This window comes from Macrotis lagotis, chromosome 8, assembly GCF_037893015.1.
Source record: "Macrotis lagotis isolate mMagLag1 chromosome 8, bilby.v1.9.chrom.fasta, whole genome shotgun sequence".
In the NCBI taxonomy this organism is placed as follows: Eukaryota; Metazoa; Chordata; class Mammalia; order Peramelemorphia; family Peramelidae; genus Macrotis; species Macrotis lagotis.
In genome coordinates, this window is record NC_133665.1 from 21,613,081 (window position 1) to 21,635,561 (window position 22,481).

The following is a 22,481-nucleotide window of genomic DNA, read 5'->3' on the forward strand; positions in this document are numbered from 1 at the left end:
GTTGAAAATTGTCTTTACACATAATTGGAAAAAATAAAATACTATTTTTTTAAAAGACAAAAAAATATCCACTTCATCTGAAAACGAATCTTGACAAGTCTCAAATAATTTAGGACACAAAGATTCATATCTCAGAATCTTCCAAATTGTCAGCGGTGTCAGAGGAGGCCAGGGTAACTAGTAAAGGGCAATTTTGGTGTTATGGCTGTAGTTTAGGTCAAAAGCAGGAAAGAGAAAATCTCCAGTCTTGGAGATGAAAATAGGAGCTCTTGGTTTGACTAGGAAAGTCAAAGTTATAAACAAAGAAACTCTCCAAGTTATGAGTAAAGCATTCAAAAGAAATTACTAGATTGTCTTTGAGGGCAAAGGGGTTTCTTCTGGGCATTTTCATCTTTTAAAAATATCTTCAAGCTTTATGGACTCAAAGTTCAAATTCTGACCTTTGACTCCAAAATACTTGTAGGTTCAGAAGGTTCAGAATTTCATAATTCTGAGCCAGATACATTTCAACAATATCTTCTAGTATCTGTGGAAAATCTTATCATGACCAGAAAAGATTTCCTTTTCTTAAGTTTCCTTTCATTTTTCTTTTAATATTAAATGAGTTCTGAGAAAATAAAAGCAGGCTCAGTGCAGTTCTCCTTTTGGTTAAACAAAAATAATGAGATTCCTTCTACAAAAGATATCTGTTTGAGTCATAATACTATGGAGACCTTATTACATATTGTACTTATGACTTTGGTTTATGTTTCTCAACTGCAATAAGAATCTCATGATAACTGAACCATTTTCTCACTTTTATTCATTCACTTCCCCCAGGATATAAGAAGGTTTTAAGAAAATTGGTCACGCAGATTAGCTAGACTTCCCCTGAAGCATTCAGAAAGCCAAAAATAGAAAGACCCTGACTGAAGTCCCCTTTAACTAAGTCACCCCAAAACAGTAAAATGAATCCAAAGTTCACTGAAGTTCTAAAGATGACGTATGTGGTGATGTCACAGAAACCTCAAGCCTGACTACAATTACATAGGAACATACAATTCCCAGTGGTGGAAGTAGTGAACAAACAGCCTGCAGTTTGTTTCCTTTGGCAATCATTATGCAGATCATTAAAAACATGGTAAGTATCTGGTTTGAGCAGCTGTTTCTTAAAGACCTTTACTTTGGGTGATCTGCAGAAGAGAAAAGAGAAAGACTTTTAATAGACTTAAGGATGGTTTCTTAACTTAGTGCAGGAGTCAGTGATTCTCATGGAAATGCATGACCTAGGGCCTTTCACATAGCATAGCCCTCAAATATCTTTTACATTGAATTGAATGCCTTTTTGAAGCTATTAATTATGTGGCAAAGATCAATAATCATAGTATCAAAGAAACTAGAGCTGGTAGGAACTTCAGAAACCATATAGTCCAACTGTTTTCTTTAGCCAATAAGGAAACTGAGACCTGAATTGTTGTAGTGACTTGCCCCAGGTCATACAGGTAGCAGATGTCAAAGACAGCATTCAAATATGGGTCCTCTGATTCCAGACTCAGGATTTCTTCCACTATATATTTATTTTTGGTAGACTGTTCAGAAGAAATAATTCCCAAGAAAAGTATCTGAGAAGTTAATTGCCCAATTGTAATTTTGTTTTTGTTTTTAACCTGGATTCCTACTGTGTCAAGTACATAAAGACTAGAACAGTGGAGTCTTGTTTTTGTTTCTCACAGCTGAAAGTGATTCCTTTATCTTCAAGTTTCTCAAAGCACTTTTCCTAGATCTTTCTTCCTTATTAGGTTATTGGTGTACATCTTTCCCTTGTTACCACCGCAACCACTACCACTACCATCTTCAAACTCCTCCATTCCCATCCCTAACTAACTTGTAATAAGCTCTTTGAGATGTTGTATTTTCCATGTTTACTTTTTGTAGTGCCTAGGCCCCAGTGCCCAGCATAATACATCTCACATATTTTTTTTGGTCTTGATCAATGATTTCATTAGTGTGTGAGAACTCCCAGTCTGGAAAATCCATTCATCTGTACAGATAAGACATTCATCTGTAAATTATGGTTTTATAGAGTGCCTGAACCACTGAGAGATTTAATGATTAGCCTTTGCCTATACAGCTAGTATTTATTTATAGTATTATATATAGTTAGTACTATAACATTACAGTAGTCTAGTGTTAGACTTGGAGTCAGAAAGACTTAAGTTCAAATATAATCTAAGGTACTCTGAATTGTGTGATTTGTGGAAAGTCACATTACTTTTCTTAGTTTCAGTTTCAAATGTCAATAATAATATCTACAGTATTTACCTGGTAGGGTGGCAGTGAAGGCCAAATAAGATTGTGTAAAAAGTGCTTATAAAGTCAGGACTTAAAGTCAGGTCTTCAGGATTCCAAGACTGGTCCTCTCTCCACCATAATACACTGCTTCTCCTAATGACCAATAAGTGATAAGCTCAACTAATTTGGGTGCAAATGCTAAAAGATCTGTTTTCAAAATCCTAGTTCCTACTGTTGGCTCTCTTTACTACTAATAATCCAAGAATCCTAAACACCATCTCCTCATGGCAATATTGACCACAATTATTTTGCCAAGTTCTCTTCCATATCAAGGGATATTTGCTGTTGTTTTTGAGTTTCAGTCATGTTTGACTCTTCACAACCTTTTTGGGGGATTTTCTTGGTTAAGATGCTAAAGTGGCTTGCCATTTTTTTCTCTAGTTCATTTTATAGATGAAGAAACTGAGGCAAATTAGGTTAAATGACTTGTCCAGAGTCATACAGCTAGATCGGATTTGAAGAAAAGGAGATGAGTCTTCCTAACATCAGGCCTAGCACTCAATTTTACCTAACTGTTGGGACACCTAATTTGGCAGTAACTCCTGTTTCATCCCTTTGAAAAAGTCAACGAATAAGTGTTTTGAGTACTATCTCTGAAAGATCATGCATGGTCTTTCATGAACAAGGAAATAGAGGGTTATTGCTTCTGATTTTTACCTCTGTTTCTTCAGTTTCATATTTTTCTGATTTCTTTGGGAAATTACATTGATTTTAAGTCTAACTAGCGTTGTTAGGAAGAACAAGGACCTTTTGTTCCCTGGATCTATATGAAACTTATCAAGGTTAAGGAAATCTGACTTATATTAATAGCAAAGGTCATTTATTAATTAGGAATTCCAGTCATAAAGGAGTAGGGTTTTAGTAGATGCATTTAAAAATTCTTTTTCTACAAATTCATGGAGTCAGTTAAAACATATATGAGTCCTGGGAAAATGTTCAAATTCATGGTATTCATTAACTGCCATTTTCCTGATAGAACAAAAAAAGAAATATATAAATGACCCAAAGTATTAGATCTGTTCTCTTTTAGATCTTTGTTACATATTGGTACATTTGACAAGCATGGGGAAAACAAGTGAAATTTGTTGAAGGAAAAAGTATAATATTAATCCTATTTGCAAAATTGTGGCAATATTATGTAGTTGTTAGTATACTCCAAGTTTTGGGGCCCTGTCCTGCTATCAATATACATTTACTATGGACACTTTATGCAAGGATTTTACATACTAAGGTAAACAATAGGTACAAAAATTATGAGTTATAGGCTAGGTGAGTCATATTACCTTGTGGCCATCGATTTTCTCATTTGTAAAATAATGATCTCTCAAGTTCTTTCCCCAGTGGCAGCTAGGTGGTAGTGTGGATAGAGTGCCAGGTCTAGAGTCAGGAAGACTCATGTTCCTCACTTAAAACCTGGTCTCAGACATTTACTAGCTGTGTGATCTTTGGTAAGTCATTTAATTCTGCTTGCCTCAGTTTCCTTATCTGTACAAGTTGGAGAAGAAAATGGCAAGCTGCTTCACTGTCTTTGTCAAGAAAATCCCAAATGGACTCATGAAGAGACAAGCAAGACTGAAATGATTAAAGTCCCTTCCTTTAGTTCCTCAATTCTATGACTCATGCATAGTTACTAAACATATTTACTCATTTCTGTGCTTATTTCAGAATGAATTTGAGAACTTTCTCAAGAAAGCTGGTTCCAAACTTGTTGTTGTTGACTTCTCAGCAAAATGGTGTGGTCCATGTAAAAGAATTGGCCCTGTTGTTCATGTAAGTATCACTAACCTCTGTCCTAAATTTTTTTTTTAGGTCTTTGCAAGGCAAATGGGGTTAAGTGGCTTGCCCAAGGCCACACAGCTAGGTAATTATTAAGTGTCTGAGGCTGGATTTGAATCCAGGTATTCCTGACTCCAGGGCCCGTGCTTTATCTACTGAGCCACCTAGCTGCCCCCCCCCTCCTAAATTCTTAAAGGGATTTAAAGGTCTTTGAGATGTTACTTACCACCCTTGAAAGCTAGACAGTTGAAAAAATGTGTGTTGTTCTTATGAACCTGGTTTTCTGCTGCATCTTATCTATAAGAATATAAACTTCTTGAGGACAGAGACTTTCATTTTTGTCTTTATATCCCTAGCACCAGCATAGTGCCTGGCCCCCAAAACAATGCTTGATAAATACTTATTGGTTATCTGACTAGTTAATTACAACTAAGTACAATGAATCATTTTCCAAGTTAAGATATGAGACACCCAGTGGTTTAAGTTGTTTTTCCTTTCTTGTTCATTTCTTTACAAGATAATTGTAATATTTTTATTGATTTTTTGTTTTGACATCACATATTTACCTCTCTTACTCAAAAAGTGTCTCTTATAAAAAAAATAAAAAGGAAGAGAAAAAAAGTTCAGCAAAACTTACCAATACTTTCCCTGAGTCTGATAGTAATCCAATATTCCACATTCATAATTGCATTTTCTAAATTCTGCTCTAGGACAAAGTTTGACCATAATTAAACAGCATTTAATTTCTTTTTGTTGTTCTTTCCTATTACTTTGCTGTAGTCCTTATGGATAGTGTTTTCATGGACCTACTTACTTTACTCTGCATCAATTCACATGTTTTCCCCTACATCTCTAAATTAATTTTCAGTATTTATTATGGTTACATATTCCATTATATTAATGTGCCACATTTTTTTAGTCATTCCCTGAGAGATAAGTATCTGCATTAGTTCTAGTATCACAAAAAGAGCTGCTAGAAATAATTTGAAATAATTTGAGCTTTGAGACTTTTTGTTGTTTGAACTCCTAAAAATTAGATAGCTGGGTCAAAGACCCAGCTTGGTGATATTTTAATCATTTTGATAGGGGTGGGGATAAATAATTCCAAATTAATGTTGCTTTTCAATGAAAATTTCTGCAAAGAAATCCAGGATGTAAGAATACTATAAGAATTAATGAATTTATTCTCCTTTCCCTTCAAATTGAAAAAAATGAGCTTTGAACAGATAATAAAATACTAGACTAGACTATAGACAAAGGTCATAAAGAAGGGAAGGAGAGGAATTTCCTTGCCTAGAGATTGTTAAAGTTAGGTTTCATACCCTTTTCTTGAGAAAAATTTGAGTGATCATCCTTGAAGGTAGTAGGATAGATCAGAAGACCTTTTTTAAAAAAAATTATTGAAACCTTTAAGTTTTTTATTACCTTCATCTCCATAAACCTACCTCTCCACCATCACTCAGCCATCCCTTATGCAAAGGTTACAAAAGAGGAAAAAGTAGTTGACTAAAATTAACCAACACATTTACCATATATGTAGTATATTTAGGATCTAATATCTATGATGCTCAAAGTCCAATCCTTACCCTGAGCCTAGAAAAAAGATGAAAGTGAGTATTCATATCTCTTCTTATGGATCATTTTGACTCCAACATGGGGTGCATGGAAACTAGAATGGATAGATGTGCAGGAAAAAATATTAGAACTGAGGAGAGCAGCTGAGCTATTCAACGAACTTGCAACTGCTGCCTAAAGGCTGCTCTCCTTTACCTACATGTCTGATGGAAGACCAGCCAGCCATTAGGCAGTTCTCCCCAAACCCAGAAGTAGGCAGGAATGCACTTATGAAAGTCCTCTTGCATCTACCTCCTCCCTTCTTTGTCTTCATTACATCAGCAACACACACCTTGTATGTCCCATGGCCAGGGCTCTGCAAACCACCCCACCCCTAGGCACCCTGAAATGTAACAAGGACAAACAGATCCTGCTTCTCCTGGAATTGAGTCCTTCTAGGACTCACCCTCAGAAGAGGATGGGACAGGGTAGGTTCCCACACATACTACACTTCAGCCCCAGGAGAGGATAGGAAGAAAACTACTAGAACTTCTGATAGGGCCCAGGAAGCAATAGAAATTGGGAAATACTGCTTCATTAACCTGTGCACCCAGGATTTAAAGTTTTCCAATTTTTGTTGCTTCTTTTTAAAAAAAACAGTTGCACTATTTCCTTCCCTGTGCCTCACTCTTGGTATAAAATGAGTCCAACCATTCTGGAGTCTTCCATTAGCCCCCAAGGTCAAGGTGGACATGCTTGCTACACCTCCCCCACCCAAAGAATAAAGGAGTCTCATGGCACCTGACCAAGTCCTGCAGCAAAGAGAGGCTGAACAGAAGCAGCAGTAATAGCTGTCCATGAGAGCAACAGAATTTAGCCCATGGTAAGAGGGAGTGTGAATGCAGAAGATGCTGTGACCACTGCCCCACAGCCACCACCCTGATGCTGCTGGAGAACTTGGAGCTCTTGTGACCCACCCCAGAATCCTTTCAAGTCTGTAACCCTGGTCCCAATATGCAAACAGATCCATCAAGCAGCTGGGAGAGAAACAAAGCCCATCCATCTCCAGGTCACTCAGGCATCTTTTCATCTCCTCTTGGGCTCTCACTTCTCCCTACCTGAGAAAGCCACCTTCCAGACCTGAGATCTGACTTTTAAAGATAATCTTTCCTATCTCCAGTCTTCCATACCTTTCCCCTCATTAGACACACACACACACACACACACACACACACACACACACACACACACACGGCAGACATTTATTTACTAATATAATTTCAACAAAAATCTTTGTATTGTGGAAATGTGGGTGAAATTGAAAAATGAATATCTTGATTTATTAAGCACAACTTTAATGGTAGACTTCCATTTTGGATCCACATCTTTATGTCTTACTTTGTTTTGCTAATAAAACCAAGCAACAAAAAAAATACATTTTTAGAACAGACCTTTGAATCACTATAACACAAAATGTTAAACCATGATTTTTTAAAAGATGAAGTATATTCACTCCCATAGCTCTTATTAAACATGGTTTTAGTAAGAGAAAAATATTGTGACAGTATTTTAAAATTTAAAATGTTTATTTCATCTTTATTTCATCCTTTTAAATATCTACTTGGTATTATGAATATTTTATAGAGACAGAGATTGGATTTATGATTTCATTGAGAACTCTTAAGTGAGGAAATTTCTTCTACCAATGTATATTAACCTCTCTCTGAAACAGTTAAAACAAAACAGAGAATTGCCTGAAATACTGAAAGATTGTGACTTGTTCAAGGTCACACAGCTACCTAGAAATGTCAGTCAGGGCTTGAACCCAGATCTTTAGAGTTCTCTCTCTATTCACACCATTCTGTATTTTTAATGCAATGCACTTAAAATGCTGGTATAATTGTTCATGTATATAACATAAATTAATATAAATATATGGGGAAGCATGCCCCAAATTTTTTGCAGATTAAGGGTACGCAATTATTTTAATAGATAATTTCCTAAATGACTTTTCAAGAGTTGTACCTGCCCTAAGATTCTCTGCCATATTAGGCTGACATACTAATTTTTGACTGCCGCAAACAGTTGCTCTTCATGTTCAGCTGTGGGTTACTTGGTTACAAAACCAATTTACAAGAGATATCTGCAGTGTGTCAATTCCTAGAATACAAATACAGTATCCCCAAGACAGACTCACTGCAGCTTCATATTCCACAAGTTTATGAGACAGTGAAAGAGCCAAGCCCTTAAATATTTCCCTTCAGTGATTCAGATTGCTAAAAGGACTGCTCCTTTCTCCATTAGGAAGCAGTATTTTTTCTAGTGTGTTAACAAGGAAAGCTAATGCAGTAAGATCAGGCCCTGAGTGGGAAAAGATTGTATTTCACTGTCCCTTTTCAAGACCAGATGCCTTCTTTAGAGAAATGGTCTACATGGCCCACACTTCTCTGTACTTTCTCACTAAAAAGACTACCCTTGATATTTATTAAATAGAGTAATGAAAAAGAAGCTGGGGTGGGGAGGACAAAGAAAGGAGTAATTGATTTGGAATGTAACCTGAGAAGTTTTGCCAGTATCAACAGTATCCTCCCCAGTAGTCCCAGGAGAAAGCTCTAGTGAGAGTTCTTAACTTTTTTTTTTGTCTTAGAGGGGTCCTTTTGTCAATCTGATGAAACCTGTGAAATCCTCAGAATAATGTTTTTAAATATATAAAATAGAATACAGAGAATTAACAAAGGGAACTGATTATATTGAAATACAATTTTCAAAAAACATTTTTTAAAGATTAAAAGTTGCTGATTTGGAAAAAAGTATATAGGATTGGCAAAATAGCCTAGTTTTTCTCTGAAGAAAAACAATGTATAAGTCAGTGTGTTCTGGGTGGCACAATAGATAGATTTGGAGTGGGGAAGAATCTAAGTTCAAACTCTGTACTTACTAGTTATGTGGCCCTGACCAAGTTTCCTGAAAGGATTACTTTGAGAGTCAAATGAGATACCAAATGTAAAGTGTTTTGCAAACCTGAACTGGCTATGTAAATGTATTTTCCTTTTTTGTAGTATCATAGATTTAGAGGTAGAAGAGACCTTAGAGTCATGCAGTCTAGGTCTACCATTTTATAGATTAGAAACATGAGGGTCAGAGAGCTTTAATAAATTGCCCATGTAGGGTAGTATTCAATCATCTATACTTTTCTGCTCTTCTGTTAGTTAACTGTTTGGGAATAATTTCAAATTCTCTCCAGAATTGTTGGATCAATTCATAACTCCACCAAGAGTGTATTAGTGTCTGCACTGCTGGTAGAGTTGTGAACTGATTCAAACATTCTGGAGAGAAATTTGGAGTATGCCCAATTGGTATTCTCTGTGCATACCCTTTGATCCAATGATACTATTATTAGGTCTGCATCCCTAAGAGATCATAAAAAAGGGAAAAACATCCACGTGTACAAAAATAGTTATAGCAGTTCTTTTTGCAGTGACAAAGAATTGGAAATTGAAAAGATGCACATCAATTGGGAAATGACTGAACAAATTGTAGTATATGAATGTGATGGAATGCAATTGTTCTATAAGAAATCATAAGCATGTGGATTTCAGAAAAACCTGGAAAGACTTTTGAACTGATATTGTGAAGTCAGAAGAACCAAGAGAATATTGTATGTGTTAATAGCAACATTGATGATCAACTATAATAGACTTTGCTCTTCTCAGCAATACAAATCAAAGACAATTCTAAAAGATTTATAAGGAAAACGTCATCCACATCCAGAGAAAGAACTATGGAGTCTGAATGCAAACCAAAGCATGCTATTTTTTGCTCTTTAAAATTTTTTTTGTTTTTTTCTCACTTCTTTCTCATTTTGTTCTGATTCTTCTTTCTTTCCATGACTAATATGGAAATATATTTAACAAGATTGTACATACATATAACATATCAGATTACTCACTGCCATGGGGAAGTGGAAGGAAAAGAAAGGAAGAAGAAAAATGTGGAACTCAAAAATCTTACAAAAAACAAGTATGCTAAAAACTAACTTTATGACAATCATCATCATGCCACCCTTAGTCTCAGGTCCCCTAGTCCTCTTCAGAGACTTGAAACCTCTCAAGTTTGAATGAGTTAGCACTATAAACCTGTGAGAAGCACAGAAAAAGATCCTTTCCCCCAAGAAGGCACTGAAAGTAGAGAAGGAAGTGATTATGTGTCTCCACCACCCCCACCCCACCCCCCCAGGCAGAAGCCAAGTCCAAGGCTTTGAAGGCCAATTAGGTAGGTATTGAAGGGTGTCCATAGCCACAAAAAGAAGATCCATACCTCCCCCCACCTTCCAGTGACCCAAGACCTAAGACTTCAAAGGCCCTCAGAAAAATGGCCCTTGGAGAAACAATGATCACTATGCCATCATAAGTTTCCCTTGACCATTGGCACTACTATGAAAAACAATGAGGATAACAACACACCAGTCTTCATTGTGGTCATCAAGGTTAATAAGCATCACATCAAGCAGATGGTAAAGAAGTTGTATGACATTGATAAGGTTAATGTCAAGACACTGATCCAGTCTGATAGAGAAGGCTTATATCTGGCTTGCTCCAGACTGATGCTTTAGATGTTGTCAAAAGACTGGAATCATCTAAACAGTGTCCAACTGTCCTGTTTCATTTACAATAAAATGTTTTCTAGTAAAAAAAAAAGAAAACATCTTTTCATCATTAAAAAAAGGAAAAGAAAAAGAAATTTTAAAAAGACTACATTAATGTCTCAATCTCTCCACATCCCTCCAAATTTGTGGTTTTCCAGTGACCTCTTAATTGCTAAATTCAATAAGGTCATTTCAAACTTCATCCCTTTTGAGTTGTCTGTAGCATCTGACACTGCCAATCATCCTTTCCTCCTATATACACTCTCCTCTCTAGTTTGTAGTGCCAATTAACTTTCTTCTGGTTTTCCTTTTACCAACTTTTACTGCATCATCATCATCCATATCACACCCACAAACTACAAGTATACTTAATCTTTGTTCTATTCAATTAAAATCTCTATATAGATAGAGTCACAGATTGTTATAATTTGCTTTAGCTAGTCTTTTTTTCCAAGCTCTAGTCCAATTGCCTACTGAATATTTCATAATGATTGTAATGGATAGTTCTGGGTCATGTGATCAAAAAGATGGAGGATTAGAGATTTCCTCCTGTCTTCATGACCTTTCAAACCTCTCCAAAACAGAAATCATTCACAAGAAACAAGTCAATCTCAAGAATCTCCACAGTCTAGCATATAAGAACCATAACAAGAAAAAAGATCCAATAAACTAAATGTAGAGAAAAGTAATCTCTTATCTTATCCCATTAATTTAGCAGCATCTCCTCCAGTGGCAGCACAAAGACAGGGCTACAGAAGTCAACCCATGAGTTTACTACAAGCACTCTACTCCTCTCTCTTACTCCTAGTCCCAGGGAAGATCAAAAGGCAAAAACTTGCTCTGGATGAGACAACAGCATGGCACCAATCTGAACTCAGTATAATTTAGCCAGAGAACTGAAAAACAGAGGGAATTGGGACAAGAAATGTTTGTGGCTATATAGCATTCCAACAATCTTAAGGAAGAAAACCTCACATCCATCAGGGGACAGAAATTACTTAAGGCAGACTGAGGCTGGTAAAATGTCAATTTTCCAGCATAGGAAGAGAACAATAGGAGAAAATAAATCAAAAAAGATAAAAATTACCAAAGATGTCAGGAAGAAGAACATTTCACTAAAAGCTTTGAGTGGGGGCAGTTAGCCCTGAAGTCAGGAGGACCTAAGTTCAAATTTGACCTCAGACACTTATAGGGGATGGCTAGGTGGCACAGTAGATAGAGCACTGGCCCTGGAGTCAGGAGTACCTGAATTCAAATCCAGCCTCAGACACTTAATTACCTAGCTGTGTGACCTTGGGCAAGTCACTTAACCCCACTGCCTTGCAAAAATCAATCAATAAATAAATGAATGAATGGATAAAAATAAAAACTTTGAGTGTATACAGAGAAATTAATAGGGAAAGATATTATTAATAGAAGGGACTATATATCCTCCAGATCATCAAAAAAGTCCAGGTTTCTGAATAAATACTGCAAGACAAAGGTAAAAGGATCAACCTCAGATGGATTCCCAAGAGAACATAGGACCACAAAAGGGTGTACTGGAATGGTTTAAGGAGAAACTTCAAATCTTGCACATCCAAAATTGAAGTCCATTGTCTTTACCTTCAAACCTATCCCTCTTCTGAATTTTGCTATTTCTGTTAAGGAAATTTTTCCAATGACCGAAGTTTGCAACTCATTATCACCTTGACTCCTCACTATAATCCCACATATCCAATTAGTTCAATATATACTTATATATTTTTTTTCCTTTTAACTCTTCCATTTTTGCAGACACAACATATACCCAGGCGCAGTCTTAACTCAGCTCCATGAAGTACAAACATGGGTTCAAATACAATAATTAAAGGGAAAAGTTACTAAGATACAAAGGCCTTATGAGTCACCCGGATTCTATATGTCACTAGCATGAACTAGGTCTTATCTTTTCTTAGTTTTTCCTTTATGTTTTTGTGATTTATCACCATCTTTAAGGACTTTTCATTAATATTAGTTCAATTTTAGTTCTCTAATAGATTTGGGTGGCAAGCTACTCAATATTTCAGATTTCTGTAATTGGCTTCCTCTAATCTCTTGCAGAAAATCGGGTGTTCCTATTACAGGCACATACACACATCTATCCACACATACATATGCAAACATGTACATGTCTGTGCCCAGTCTTTTATTCTAAGTTTCAAATTTTCTTAGCATGGTGTCTGGCATATAATAGACACTTAATAGATGTTGATATAACTGGAATTGTCATTGTCTACATAGGGTAGATTCTTTGGCCAAAGAATTAAGGAAATAATATCTATATCCCATGGTTCTTTGGATAAGAAAGACTTTTTGCTGTTCAACCTTCCAAACCATCTCCTGAAATATCAAAGTTGCTATAGTGCTTTGCACAGAAAGGTCATTTTTTAAAGAAAGATTTTATTTATTTTGAGTTTTACATTTTTTCTTTGCATTCTTGCTTCCTTCCCCCACCCACCACAGAAGGCATTCTGCTAGTCTTTACATTGTTTCCATTGATCTCAGTTGAATGTGATGAGAGAGAAATCATATCCTTAAGGAAGAAAAATAAAGTATCAGAGATAGCAAAGTTACATAATAAGATAACATTTTTTTTTTAGTCTTTGTTCAAATTCTGCAATTCTTTCTCTGGATACAGATGGTATTCTCCATTGCAGATAGCCCCAAATTGTCCCTAGATGTTACACTGATGGAATGAGCAAGTCCATCAAGGTTGATCATCACCCCCATGTTGCTGTTAGGGTGTACAATGTTTTTTTGATTCTGCTCATCTCACAGAGAGGTCATTTAATAAATGCTTCATTTATTCAATCATTATTCAATCATTTATTCAATCAGTTATTCAACCATAGCCTTCTTTCTCTTATGTCTTTTCCTGTAACTTAGGCCCTTGGGGCCATCTTTTTCTCATTCTTCATCTATATATTAGAATAGATAGAAATAGCTATTCCTAGTTGTTCAGACAGGAACAAACCTCCTGGTAAATGTGTATTGGCTAGTTCTACTCTTTTTTGACAAAATTTCCCCTCCTACCCAACTGGCCTACTCTGCCATCCTAGACCAGTTTCTGCACTAAGATTCTGCTAAACTTCCATGGTGCCTTTCCCTAACTCTACCAGGACATAGAGAGTATATAAACATATAGATTTAAACTATATACAAAATAAATAATATTTTAGAAGGGAGGTACTAATATTGGATAGAATTTGGAAAGGCTTTTTAAAGGAAATGGCCCCTGAGTTAAAATTCCTAAGAGAAAGAGAGGGATTCCAAAAGTCATTATGTAAGGAGTGAGAAAAGGATCACCCACCTTATATAAAGGCATAGTGATAAATGAAATGGCATGAAATATCTAGGTTTTAGGCCACCTTGACTGAAATGCCAGGTTCATGAGGAGGAATGCATTTATCTATCTTGGAAAGATAGCCTAACTATGAAGGGTTTTAAATGCCAAAGACAAACAATAAATAGGGAAACACTGAAGCTTCTTGAACAAGAGAGAGAGAGAGAGAGAGAGAGAGAGAGAGAGAACTTGTCAGAACTTTGTTTTACAATTATGATTTTGAAGCTGTATGAAGGATTACAGCAGGGAAAGGAAGACCAATTTAAAAGAATATTGTTCTATTGAGGGAATAGATTAAGGGAGTCTATAGGTGTTATATGCTATACATGCTTTCATATTTTTTCAGCATATCAATCAGTTGTGCAGACTTTTTTTCTCTAGAAAACCTTATTTATTATATGAGATGGCTCTCTGGGGGGAGAGAGATAACTATGCTGATGTAAGAAACAAAATATCAAATTAAGAAAATATTAATCTCAGTGGTAAGTGAACTGGGCTAGTTGTGATGGGAGAAAACAGAAGGAGATATAACGGCTTATAGCAATGTGTAAATAAAGTGGGACATTGCTCAACAATAGTGATTTAATAAAAAACAAATACACACGATTCTTTGTTCTACTTAGGGCTCTGTAGACAGGTGGCAAGCTGTCCTTTCTAGGTTGCTGGGCAACCACCTATTTTAAATAGAAGAGATGCTCCTCTGAGGCTCTTGCTATAGCTACTAAGAGACTGAGAAGGAGCTGTGCTTGACAGAACAGTTCTGACTAATGAAACCTCCCTCTCTTTTATATTTTTTGGTATGTTCTGACAACAGATGTTGGTCAATAGAAAAAAAATTAATGGACAATATTTCTTTTATGACACATGAATCTTCTTAAATGATTTCTCAAGGGAAAAAAAAACTATATTGGCTAGGTCCCCGGTCCTTAAGTGCCAGCTAATTCAATTTGACTTTTTTAATTGAACTTAGGAGGAGCTGAATGTACCTTGTCAGAAAGCCAGCTTCCTCTGTTTAATTTTTTAAAAAGCTTTTTCCATCCATCCTATTGACCACAAAGTGAAATCTATTCCCCTAAATATGCTGCAACCCTATTATTCAAGGCCCCTAGGCATAAGAGAATGGATGGTGCAATTTCCCTGCTTTCCTGCAAATTATTGAACAAGTGACGCCAACCTTGATACTGTATTTGCTTTCTCAGAAGGAATTTGTCCACAATGTGATCATTTTAAAGTATTTTTAAGGATAATAACCATTTAAAAAAGTAATTACATAGTGTCTTACAAGGAAGAGAAAGTTAAATTAGGATTTTTAACCTATATTGATTACATAGGTTAACTCTTATCCTAGAATATTATTTCAGGCTCTCCCTTCCCCCTCTTGCCTCACCTGGTAGTGATCTCTGCCTATCAGTTGCTTCAACATCAGTTTTAGAGAGCTGCTTCAACATCAGTTTTAGAGAGCTGCTTCAGATGGATGGGGCTCAGAAGCAAGCACAGAAGTTCAAGTTGGGAGAGGTTTTTAAAAGCATTACAAGGTTAATTTATATGCAAAGACCTATCATGAACCAGAAAACTATTATCCTTCAGACCCTGAAAATCTTGAATGATGTAAGATGCATTTGTGATAGCAAAAAAAAAAAGGTGAAAGCAAATCAGGTGCCTATTGATTGAGGACTGACAAATAAATTGTGGTATATGAATGAAATAGAATAAATAATGAATATAAGGAGTTCAGATAAATTTGGAAACACTTGTATAATGCAGAATGAACTAGAACTAAGGGGAAAACATGCATAAAATGTGGAACATTCAATAATGTAAATTAGGAAAACACTCAATTACATCAAATTCAGATATATGATTATAATGGTCATTTATTATTCTAAAGGACTTCAATAGAGTTGGTAGACTATAAAAGCAGAACATGGTCAACATGCTCATGGTTTGTTTTGCTTAACTTTGTTACAAGGTAAGATTCGGCATATTGGGGAAGGGGGGTGGGGGGTGAGTACTGGAAAATGATCACAATGTTAAAAAAAACTTTAAAATATAAGAAGCAAGAAAAGAGATGTCAGTATGATCCCAGTTAATGGGACCCCATCATTCAATTCAACAAATTGATTTAAAACCTACTGATGGGGGGCAGCTACGTGGCACAGTGGATAGAGCACTGGCCCTCTCAGTCAGGAGGACCTGAGTTCAAATCTAGCCTCAGACACCTAATAATTGCCTAGCTATGTGACCTTGGGCAAGTCACTCAACCCCACTGCCATAAATTTAAAAAAAAATTTAAAAACCTACTGGTGTAGGGGGGGGAAGATGTAAGGGACAAGAGATTAAGGCTTTTGCCCTAGTGATTAAAGCAGTTGTTGAGATCTTGGAAATCCTCTACTAGAAAAAGAGTGACAAGACCTGAATCAAAGTCTGCCTAAGTATAAATCAAAGTCAAACTTTGTGAGAACCACAGCTTCTCCCATTCACCAAAATCCAATGGGAATTTTGAATGAGAAAGATGAAACTGGGTACAGAAACAAGAATTTTAAGTTGGAGAAGCTAATACTTGATCAGGAAATGTGTGGATGAGCTGATTCCTTGCCTGATTGAGTCTGTCCCTCTCAAAGTTATGTTGTCCTCTTCCAAGCAGAAAGGGTAGGGGACCTTCCTTGCCAGGCAGCACCAGAGTGGCTGGTAGGACAACTAAATTAGTTGTATGACTGTATAGTAGTATATAAAAACCTTCTTATTCAAAGTAAGAGACATGAAATCTTATAATCTCATTGAAGAAGCAAGACATCCTGATATCACACAGCTAAACCATGGTATTTTTAATATGGCTAATCACCAAAAGAAATAATAGAGATAGTAGGGTCAAAGTATATCATTGTCAAGAGGATCCATGTGGGTTCAAATCTGCTAACTAGTAGTGGTGCCAGAACTTGAATCCAGATTACTTGGCACCCAACTCTAGAGCTTGAGTGCACAATGAATAGCACTTTGGTTTGAAATTTCAGTGTCTTGTCTTAACAATGCCTTAAGAAAGCTGTAGCATTCCTGGGAAGTCTGTCCAGACTAAACAGCTCTGAAATAGTAGTGATATATACATATATACTTATTGACTATTGATTGACTCTTCAAGATTATTTGATTGATTTATACTAAAAAGCCCCTATTAACACTTCTGCCACTTACAATGTACTAATTATGAATTCATCCATTTTATTTTTAAGAAAATGGCTATGCGATATGAAAATGTAATCTTTGCTAATGTGGATGTGGATGCTGCAGAGGTAAGATATTTAATCCCTATGCCTCTTCCAGAATAATATGTACTGAATATCTTGCCTTATATAATGTAAATCCACAGGATCTCAGAATTGGGAGAACCAACCCAAAGTTAAAGAGGCATCCCTTCTAGACATGCTTACTCAGTAATCATCCTGGAGGCGGGAAGGGTGACCTAGTACTTTCCCCAAATGGCTATACTTTTGGATATTTTAGAAGTATTTTTAAGGAAATGATCCTCCCTTTTTAAGCTTGAATGTGTCTCTTTGCTCCTATATTTTGCTCATAATTCTGCCCAATGTGGTCTAGCAGAAAAGTCAGATCCCTTTTCCTCTTGGAAATCCTTCAGTTACTTGAAGACAGTTCTTATGTCCCACCCCCATCCATTTTTCCTTCTAAACACCTTAATTACTAGTTACTAATCTAACTAGATTAAACACATTTCCCTGTAGGAAATGAGTTAGTAATTACTTTTAATTGCAGTAAAATGTTCATTCTTTATCAAATTGCAGTGAAAACTTCTTATAGTGCCTAGATTTTTGCTGCAGGATAGAGGTCTTCCTTATTCATGTGATTTCATGGATAAGGATACCCCTCTACCAAGGAAGGTTGGCACCTTCTCAGTAACATATACTCTTATTGGATTGTCTAGAGCTCTAGGAAGGTATTCCTTGTGCAAAATTACACAGTTGTATTAGAGGCAGGACTTTAACCCAGATCTTCTTGGTTCTGAGGTCAGGCCTCTATCCACTAGATTATGCTGCCTCATATTTTGCAATATATTATGCTTCTGTGCTTTAAATTTTAGGTCATTCCAACAGAGAGAAAAAACTTTTTCCACCTTCTTCCCTTTGGCAGGGAAAGGGGAAGAGAGAAAGGGAAAAGGAGAGTGAGTTGCTTGTTTTATTTGCTTTATACAATTTTGAAGATCTTTTAAAAATTATTTAACCCTTTTTTCTAACTCTTATCTCTATATAAAAGCTAGTGCTATCTTCTTACCAAGAAGGCAATATTAGAGAACCATGGAGAGGTCTCAGTGATATAAAATGTCCTTACAAAATATTCTACTTAATATTCACTAGGCCCAAAATAAACGAATTAAGTACATTTTGTGAAATTATGTTGACTCATTATCTGTGACTCATTAACTAACTGAGGTTGCGAAACCATTGGGAGTATCTAAAAGTTACTATCATAATTGGTTGGATGCAAAAGGATTATCATATTTCAAACTTCTTGTAACAATGCCAACCATTCACTGGAAATATCCTCCTCAGTCAGTCAAATCAAGTCCTTTACATTCAGTTTAGGTTTCTATCAGCATTCTTCCTTAAACATTTGAATAAAAACTAAAATTTTCTCTCCTGATGAATTTATTTGGTCATATGTGTGCAGTTTCTAACATGATGAAGATTGAATTCAATTCAACCACATTTGTGTTAGGCACAGAAGTTTACAAATACAAACAAATACAAACAAAATCATGCCTTCCCTCCAAAGCATTCTACACTTTCAGGAAAAGATTAAGGAGAAAAAAAAAGGTTATGGTCCATGAATGACTGAATAAATGAACCATTTATTAAATGACCTCTATGTGCAAAGCATTGTGTTAAGTAAGTACTGGGGATATAAATAGAAAAGTTAGACAATCTTTCTTTTCAAAGAAAATTGAAGGAGAAATGACTACATTGAGAAAGGAAGCTCCCTTAATTTGAGTGCCTTCCCTCTGTTTATAATTCCCAATTTATCCTTCATAGAAATTGTTTGTACAGTTAGTTTTCATGTTGTCTCCAAGTAGATTGGGAGCTCCATGTAAACAAAGGCCAGGTGTTTTGGGGTTTTTTGGTGTATTTCCTTTCCCTAGCCCTTAGAACAGCATTTGACACTTAGTAGGTACTTAACAAATGTTTGTTAATTCATTGATTAATAAATGGTTTTTGATTGATAACTCAAAGATCTTACAATGTACTTCCCTATAAAATTCTTCAAATCAATCTTTCCATTTTCTCTAGGGTAGAATACAAACTTTGTAGTCTGGCATTTAAAGCCCTACACAATCTGGCTCCCACCTAGCATTTCAGTCTTATCTCATATTACAACCTGTTTCCTACATTCTCCATTCCAATCAAGATTGCCTGGGCTGGGAATCACATCTTCGGTATCCTTGGGTACCATGTGTCTGATCACCAGTTGTCTCTTAATCCCCTCAATTGGTAGCACCCAGTTCTTTCTCCTCAAATTATCACGTATGCATTTATCATTTTGGATATTATACTACATATCTCCACAAACTCCAAGTAGACTTGTTTTGTTGTCTTTGAGGCCAGCTTTTTTATTTACTACATTGTGCATTTCTAGTAATTTTCTATTATTTATTTATTTGCTTGCTTATTTTTGTTTGGTTTTTGGGAGGCAATTGAATTTAAGTGACTTGCCCAGGTGACAGCTTGTAAGTGTCTGAGGCCAAATTTGAATCCAGGTTCTTCTGACTCCAGGCCAGTGCTCTATCTGCTGCACCATCTAAATGCCCCTGTTATTTTTTTTTTTAAACATTGACAGCATAAACTTAAGTTTATTCTCTCCTGGAAGAAAGGAGAACTCAGTAAGTTTGTAATTGGAGTGAGACTTAAGTTAAAAATGTGTCACATTTCTATTCAGTTTTTTGAACCAACATAAACCTATAACTCTGAATGGCATTTATCTTGCTTTTTGAAGTAAATAAATTTGTCATTCTTGTGGAAAATGTTGAGTCTGTATTTCATCCATCAAAATTGATCAAATAGTATTGGCTCAGTAGGAACTCTGAGTCTCAATTATGTGTGATTATAAAATGGGGAGGACAATAACACTTGGGTTACTTACCTCACAGCTTGGTTATAAGGGTCAATAGTGAAAATATACATGCTTTATGAGAATTTGCTACTATTATCAAATTTGTATGTGTTCCAGAGAAATCTAACACTTTTTCACATCTCATATTAATTTTAAGGGTAAGCATATCCCAGGAAATTCTTTCAAGGTTAGATAGAGTGGAATTCTCTCTGTCTTTCCTCCTACTTGCTTCTTGCAATACTAATCCTGTTAAGTCTCAAAACTTGCTGGAAGCCTGAAGCATTAAAATATGAGTGGTAAATTTCTTGGTTGTCAGGTTGTAAAGATTCCTAGAGAGCAGGAAAGTCTGTCACAGTGCCCTACTTCCTGGCAAAAGAGATAAATTCAAGCCCTCTAATGGGACAAAGTGTCTCCTGCCCCTTTGGGCAGTAATTCATGGCTAATTCAGGACATTTGGCATGATATGGTTAAGCATAACCTGAAGGAATAAGATATCCTGTTATAGAGAGGATATTCATCAGTGTTTGACATCCACTGCTTTTTCCTCTTTCCTAGGAGGTGGCCAGTTGTTGTCAAATCAAATCCATGCCCACGTTTCAGATGTATAAAGAATCCCAAAAGGTATTTTATATTCTGACAGTAATTGGTAGTGATTATATTCTGATCATAGCAAACCAGCCATGCTTCTTTGATAATAGTCTAAAAAAGGCTTAATATAGGCTGACAATTGATGAAATACTCTTTTTTTATTCTGATATGGAGTGACTTATTCTGACCCTTGGGAATTGCTTGAATTTTTAGATGTCACTGAACCTCTCTGAGTCTCAGTTTCCTTATTTGTAAGCCTAGAATAATAATGATTACACTACCTACTTTGTGGAATTATTATTATGAGGTTATTTAAATTTGAATATAATATATAATATAATATAATGTAATATATATGATATAATATAAATATGAATTGTTAAGTGGTAATTGGTTGAATATTGAATAATCTTAGTTTAACCTTGTATCACAGAAGTGTTCAAATCTGCAACTGATACAAAACTGAATGTAATAGCTAATAAAATTCATAAAAACAAATATTTGAAACTATTAATACTGGACTGAAATAACCAAAATAAAATTCAGTGAGGATGAATGTAATGCTTGACATCTAAATTAAAAAAAATTTCAGAAGTACCAAATTAGGGAGTCCTGGAATAGTAGCAGGATTGTTTCTGTGTTTTGTGCTTTTTTTTAAATATAAGGCTTTTCACTGACATTTTTATATAAGCTTGATTTGAGTCAATAATTTGCAAGAGAGCTAATATAATTTATTAATGGAAGAATATAAAATTAAGTATAAGTGATGACTACAATATATTGAATTGAGTCCCTAAATAGAATAATCTTTGTTAATACTTCCTAATTATATATTAGATAGGGTCAATATCTCATGAAATAATAGTCCTACTATGCTTTGTACTACTAAAGTAAATCACTTTTGGAGTATTGAATTTAATTTTGGGTAACACTTTTAAGAGAAAAGTTATTAAAAAACACTTTTAGTCTGGGGAAGGGTTGGGAGGGAAGCATAGCAGGCATCCTATCAAAAGGTGACCTATTTGGTAAGAAAATTTAAACTATATATGTCATGTGATTTAAGGAGTTGATTTTTAGCCTGGAAAAGAAAACACTAAAGACACATGATAGTTGTCTTTAAATTCTTGAAAGACTTCATGTGCCAGAGAAAACTCTTACAGTTTACAAGCAGACTTTCTTAATCCCTCTTAATGCTAGTTGTCATGTTATTTGGTCCATTAGATTGCAAGCTCCTTGAGAACAAGGATTGTCTTTGTCTTTTTTTGTATCTGCATCACATGGCACCATGCCCAGCAAATAGTAGGTGCTTAATTAATGCTTTCTAACTGACTGATTGACTCTCATCATATAAGATAGAAGATGTATGTCTCCAGACTTGCTCTGTTGATCTGGAGGTCAGAACTAGGATCAATGAGTTCAGATTTCAAGAGAAATTTCAGATTCACTTAAGAAGGGACTATCTAATTAGAACTCTCCAACAATGAAATGGTCTGCATTGGGAGAAAATGGGCTCCCCATCACTGGAGGTAGTAGTAGGGCTCCCCCATAGCAGGTAGTAGTAGAAAGTCATCTTTTGGGGTTAGGTCATTTTAGTTCTTTTGAGATTATTACATGTCATGAGTAACTGCCATATTACATTGATATTACATTGGTAATAGCCAAATTATATTCAGGAAGCCTCTTTAAAGTTTAGAGTCTAGTACTTAAATGAATGGTAAATGATCAAACTTAAAGTCATAGACTCTAGACCTGGAGTAAGCTCCTTAACTCTCCTACGGTTTTATTTACTCAACAAAAAAAATAGAATTGTACATTTTTTATTAGTGGAAAAGACCTAAAGATCCCCTAGCTCTACCTCTATTAGTTTAAAGATGAAGGATCTTAGCCCAGGGAGGCAAAATCCAGTGTTCAGAAATTTCTAAAGCTCCATCAAATATTGTAACATATTATCATTACTAAGGTACTGGGTTGTTGAAAGTTAATTATTCAGCTACTAAACCAGAGCTGGAAAAAATGAAGAGAGCAGAGCAGCCTGACTAAAGAAGGCCATTTGTTGGGAAGCAATAGAAAATAAGTGTGGAGAGGCAGAATGGCTGCAGATGATGGATG

General features: G+C 35.7%; 1 protein-coding gene across 4 annotated transcripts in view; it reads left to right on the top strand.

Moving 5' to 3' along the window:
• The first annotated feature begins 1,007 nt into the window (after positions 1-1,007).
• The window catches only part of TXNDC8 (thioredoxin domain containing 8), a 63,661-nt gene continuing 42,187 nt past the window's right edge, over positions 1,008-22,481 (top strand). The window contains exons 1-4 of one of the 4 annotated variants that reach the window (XM_074196499.1): positions 1,008-1,120; positions 3,997-4,101; positions 16,898-16,957; positions 20,340-20,405. In XM_074196499.1, coding sequence (XP_074052600.1) covers positions 1,100-1,120; positions 3,997-4,101; positions 16,898-16,957; positions 20,340-20,405 — 252 coding nt within the window. In that variant the 5' untranslated portion in view covers positions 1,008-1,099. The remainder of the gene's footprint in view (positions 1,121-3,996; positions 4,102-16,897; positions 16,958-20,339; positions 20,406-22,481) is intronic. The other 3 variants (XM_074196500.1, XR_012470728.1, XR_012470729.1) reach the window with 3 other exon arrangements.